Genomic DNA, 5,669 nt, shown 5'->3' with positions numbered 1-5,669 from the left:
CTGTTAATGTAACATTTGCCTTTATATTTTAAACAGCCCAATTTTCAATTTAATACACTATTCAATATTTATCCCTGTGCCTTTGAGGCATCCCAAAAGCTGCTGGGTTTTGGAAGGCTTTTAAAGGTGAAAGAATTTAAGATCTGGACCCACTGAGGTGCACAGCTTGGTTCCTGGTCAAGTCAATGAGCAGCAGCAGCCCCTGCTTTGTGTAGTAAGGACTGTCACTGAAAATATGTATTTTAAGACTGAAGGCTCTACTGTAAAGATTTAATAATATCTAGGAATATTAAATGTTGGTATAAGATCACAGAATTAAATGTGACCTGAACAGAGACAGACATGACCAATATGGTACAATCCCACCAACCCCAGATTTTACTGTAGCTTTTAAAACAATAGGAAATGCTTGTTTGACAAAGCCTGCAGTTTGAGGCACTGAGGCCTTGCTCATGCTGACAACAGAGCCTTCCTGTATCAGACACTCGGTCTTTAAATGTGTATTTCCAGTATTTTCAGTGAAAGTGCTGACTGCACAAATGCTGGATGCTGCTGCTCACTGACTTAACCCAGAACACCCCCCGAGTTGCTCTAGTTCCCCTCAGAGTTATGAAGAAGTGCTAGAGAAAGTTCTTTGTTCCCAAGCACGGATTGCAAGTATCCAGGTTCTGAAGTGGTGGAAGACCCTGTGTGAACGACCCCCCCCAGTCCAAAGGCACATCCAGGGCAGGTTACAAGAGCACCCAGCTCTCGGGACTTTGCCTTATGGCAACATGAGGGATTTTGCCAGTCTCGTCCAGAACCATTTTTTGGTGCAAGGGTTGGTGTAATCACAGATGGTGATGAACCGTAAGATACTTGGAAACTCGTTCTTCATGGATTTGTACTTGACCGGGATCAGCCGTTTGCTACGAGCACCTGGAAGACAGGTCACACAGGCAGAGGTTACACACAGCCACAGCTGGACCCAAATCCATTTCCTCCCCACCACGGCACACACATCACCAGATCCAGGTTTGCTCCTGATTATGCTCTCATTACACTGCAACCAGCTCTCACCCTGCAGAGCAAGTTTCAAATCCTGATTTGCTCAGGTTGCAGATGTTTCCCAGCCAAGGGGCTGCGAGGAATCCCCCTGCTAACATGAACTGCTGGTTTGGAGGCACCAAGAGATGAGAACCATTCCCTGTGCCTGCTGCTGCTTAAAAGGAGCAGATCTTGTGCAGAGGAACTCCTCCCCTTGTAGTTCTCCACAGGACTCCTGCCATCACTTGCACTGTGCTGCTCAGTGCAACTGATGTCACTGAGACCTGGATAAGGCAAATAACCAATATTTCACAACTGCAGCAGATGCTGGAGTGATCCATGGAGCTCCCAGAACCTGCCACCAAACCCTTCTGTGCATTAGTTACACCCTGCACAAACAGGTGAATCTGTGAGTTCTCCAGTTCTACAGTTCTGTGTGTAAAATGTATTTACACACATTTTTACTGACAGAGTCATTCTATTCAGATGGAACTTCTCCTGTTCTAATGGAAGGTGTGATGCCCACAAGAAACTGGTGAAGAACTAAAAGGACTTTGCTACAAATCTTGATGACTGGGGGCTGATGCAACATGCTGGGGATGTTCAGTGGATTACTGCCATCATAGGAAATTGTTGTGTCAAGGAAGATGCAGCTAATTCCCAGCTCTGCCACTGGCTTCCAGTCTAACCCCTGGCATGTCATTTATAATACCATGTCAGATGCCTTATCTAGAAAAGAGACTTGAGGTGCAGACACTCCTCCTGATATTAGATATCCTCCATACTATTAGGCTGGGCTGCACTTACTTCCCAGCAACATAAACAAGTGTAGAATAACTAGAGGTTAGAGAAGAGCAATCAGAACAAACCTGACAGAAGTAAATTGGTGGCTTTTCAATTCAGAACAAAATATACAAAAAATTTTCCAACCTAAATTGAACACTCATTCCATATTTTATTTAACCTATCCGCAACACTCAAAGATCTCTACAAAAATCATAGAATCATGGAATGGTTTGGGTTGCGAGAGAGCTTAAAGATCATCTAGTTCCACCTCCCCTAGATCACACCTTCCACTAGACCAAGTTGCTCAGAGCCCCATCCAGTCTGGCCTTGAAATCTGCACGTCCATTACCTGACACCCTATTTCCAGCATTTACTCACACCCTAAATTTACTCAAATGCTTTTCTCTTTAGTAGCGAATTTCCCTGTATGGTCTCAAAGCCCTTCACAGGCCTGACATGCGGCTCTGACATCTCCAGAGCAGGCAGCATTATCCCACTGACAGCTGGAGCACTGCAGCACAGGCAGCTCCTCGCTCACAGTCACGTGGAAGGTCAACAGCAGGGCAAGGGACCGAGCCCAGGTCCCTGCCTGCACAACCAAAGTATGAAGCCAGTTAGTTCCAATGGTACAGAGCCCACTGACCTCAGATGCTTCAGGTGCCACTGCACTGAAAATAATAATGTGCAATGGTAAATGGGAGTATTTGTGATACCTTACCTGGGGAAAGACTAAGAGCAAATTTGGTCTGGAAATCACATTCATCGCTTTCCAGGTAATCATCTGAAATGACAACCACCATCCTCCGACACCTGGAGATGAAGAGTCAGGGGAAAAAATGATAAAATGTCAGAGGAGATGGTTCTCGATCTCATGGATAGAAGCACGTACTGCTCTGAATTGCTGTGGTGGAGAAGGACCTGGCAGCTGTGTTCCAGCAGGAATTAGCTGCAGAGCAGGAACGACTGACAGACAGATAGCGACGTTACACACAAAAACCTGATTACAGGTAACATTCATATACCAAAAAAAGAGGAAACAGCAAAGTCCAGATTGTCTGTGAAACCTTCATGTGACCCTCTGTCTATATATGACAAATAAGGCCAAGAAAAGCGATCAAACATAAGCAGCATCACTAAGCAGCACCCTCCCTCGTGAACACAATGTATCAACATGTTGGGGAATGCTCCAGTCTTGAGCCAAGAGCATAAAACAAACCCCATAAAGACATTCTTGTGGATTTTTGCTGTTTCACTGGCACCACACCGCAGACATCAGGGTAAACTGACTGTAATGTTCCATTACACCCAGCTGGCCCCACCAGCCACGGCTCACTTACCTCCTCTCTATAAGTTCTCCACTGATGGACCACACACAGGTTCCTGGCAAGACATCCCGATCAAACACACAGAGCTTCAGTTTGAACTCTGTTTGCTCCAGCTCCCTGATCATCTCCTGGACAAACTGCAGGTCTTTCTGACAGTAGCAGATGAAGGCATCAAATATCTCTGTTCCGCTCCCTGAAACCATTAAAAATGTAGCTGTCATCTCCTGCTAGAAATGAAGTTCACTCCTCTAGTGAGCTTTCACGAGCTCCCACAGACTTTGACTCGGAATCACGAGCTCTGACAGACAAGCTCTGGCCAAACTTGTGAAGGTAATTTAACATTTTATTAGACCAGCTGCCCTTCAGCCCAGACTCCTGTCCCTAACAGGGCTGGCAGGAGGTAAACCACGTCTGTGCCCCGACTGCTTCCACCAGCCAGGCTGTTCACACACACCCACACTGGCTGGCAGTGCTCAGGGAAGGGCATCTGAGATGCAGACGGGCAAAATCTGTGGAGGTAATAACATCCAGCCACAGGGAGACAAACGGGAGAGAGTCTGTGAAGAGTTGGAGGGAGCAGAATACCCCAGAGGATGCAACTCAGAGCCCCAGCGCTCTGGGATTTCACTGGGGGTTAGACATCTAAAATATCCTCGTGGCTCCAGGTCCTCGTTCTCTAGTTCAGCTCACAGAGATCCAAACTTCCCAGCCAAAACCTTCCTGCAGGCCCTTCATCCAGCAATGTCCTGTCATACTCTGTCCATGGAGCTAACGGGTCAATCTTGAAATCTGGAACCTGCCACTTTTATGGCTAAGATGTCAGACCTGGGTACCTGAAGTCGTATCCTAAGTAAATGGGCCTGTTTTCCAATTACACTAATGGCTGGCAGCTCTTGTTTATTTAGCAGTTATCCAAATAGTAAACTGCTGCATTTTAAGGGCAATGTCTCTCATAATTAAGCACCTTAATACTGCTGGATATCTTCCCACCATGTTATTTTTTTTTTCCCATATCAATGTCACTACAGATATCTTCAATTTTTTATGCCAGTTAAAGCCTATCACAGTGAAAAAATAGGTCAGAGACTCTAAAAGCTGCTGAGGAAAGTATCAACCCGGCAGGCAGATCCAGCCCAAGATGCATCCAGTGAAGCAGAAGGGGAATGTCTGCCAGGTCAGTCGAACTGAGGGTGCTGCTGGAGGGGCACAACGCTAACCTGGGGGTCACATCAGCCAAAGCTGCCGTGTACAAACACCAGCACATTGGTCTGTGGACATTTGGGGAGGGTTAGTGATGTCCCCACCCCAAAGGGGGTCAGGCTGGCCAGCACACACACGTGTGCACACACATGGCTGCACACGCAGGGCTGCACGTGGTGGCACATGCACGTGGCTGCCCAGGCAGAGCTGCACACACAGCCCAGCAACACACACACACACAGAGAACTGTATTTCCTCTCTCTGCCCACTTCACAGCCAGCTCTACTTCAAACCCGCTTCCTTTTCACTCAAGGTGGTTCCACCTGCCAAAGGCAGAGCAGGGAAATCAGCTCTGACGTTCCTCCCCCTGGACTCCAACCCCCTGAGCTTTCAGCGGCTGCTCTGCACCAGGCTGGGCTAAGGGACATGTTTCTGGGAAGTTTCCTCCCTATACATGTCCAGTGTCTCTGTGCCAGCCTGTTCCCAGGTATGGCATTCCCCAGGGTTGCTTTTCCTCTCTGCTCTAGGAAACAGAAAAAATGAAAATGCCCCGTGACTATCAGGCAAAGCATTCCGGCCTGGGTTATTAAAAGTCACAGGAGGAATGAAAGCAAACAGGTTCTCTGCACTTCTCAAGGGGATCTGCTACAGCTGAAGGCCATTCCCACACGAGGCATGAGGCCTTCCAGCAATGGAACCACGGGCACTTACCGTACGGATCATCCCTGATGGTGATGCCCATCAGCTCCGAGGTCTTTGGCACGCTGCTGTCTACTGCTGGCACTTGAAGAGGCTGGTTGGCCTGCTCCTGCTTCCTCTGCAAGTACTTCCTGCAGTCCTCCTCTGCAAAAACACAGAACCAAGGCAAGAGGCTCCTGTGATGTGGGGTTACACTGCTGGTGTTCATTAAAAAAGGAATAGCTATTTCATGGATCAGGGATATTAGAGGGAAACCCCCTGTCTGGTTTTTTGGTACGTAGAATTTCTCTCACCCCTTTCTGAACCTCTTGATGATGCCTCCACTACCTCCTCTAGCAATTAATTCCTGAAGCTCACTCTTGCTGTTTAAAGAAATAGTTCCTTTTACTTGTTTTAAACCAATCTCCTATTACCCTTGGTTCTAGTGTATCCCAGTACACCTTTAACAGCAGGCATCGGGCACAGAGCAGCTCCCAAATCTGCTGTCTGCTCTCATTGTTCTGCATTTTGGAGAATGTAAAAATCACAAAATAGTTGGGGAGGATTCTCAATTAAAAGTCTTCACAGTGTCAATGTCTTTTCCCAAATAACAGATCACAGGACAAGACGAAATGGCCTCAAATTGTGCCAGGG

General features: G+C 47.2%; 1 protein-coding gene across 1 annotated transcript in view; it reads right to left on the bottom strand.

Annotated features, from left to right (window-relative positions):
* Positions 1-601: 601 nt before the first annotated feature.
* MYD88 (myeloid differentiation primary response 88) overlaps positions 602-5,669 on the bottom strand; it is an 11,591-nt gene continuing 6,523 nt past the window's right edge. Inside the window, exons 2-5 of the mRNA XM_017828691.1 lie at positions 5,049-5,180; positions 3,150-3,330; positions 2,531-2,622; positions 602-918 (exon numbers count right to left, since the gene is read on the bottom strand). Of these exons, the coding sequence (XP_017684180.1) occupies positions 764-918; positions 2,531-2,622; positions 3,150-3,330; positions 5,049-5,180 (560 nt within the window). The 3' untranslated portion in view covers positions 602-763. The remainder of the gene's footprint in view (positions 919-2,530; positions 2,623-3,149; positions 3,331-5,048; positions 5,181-5,669) is intronic.

This window comes from Lepidothrix coronata, unplaced genomic scaffold, assembly GCF_001604755.1.
Source record: "Lepidothrix coronata isolate B3197 unplaced genomic scaffold, Lepidothrix_coronata-1.0 Scaffold151, whole genome shotgun sequence".
In the NCBI taxonomy this organism is placed as follows: domain Eukaryota; kingdom Metazoa; phylum Chordata; class Aves; order Passeriformes; family Pipridae; genus Lepidothrix; species Lepidothrix coronata.
The sequence above is the reverse complement of the archived record's forward strand: the minus strand, read 5'-3'. Positions and strand labels throughout refer to the sequence as shown.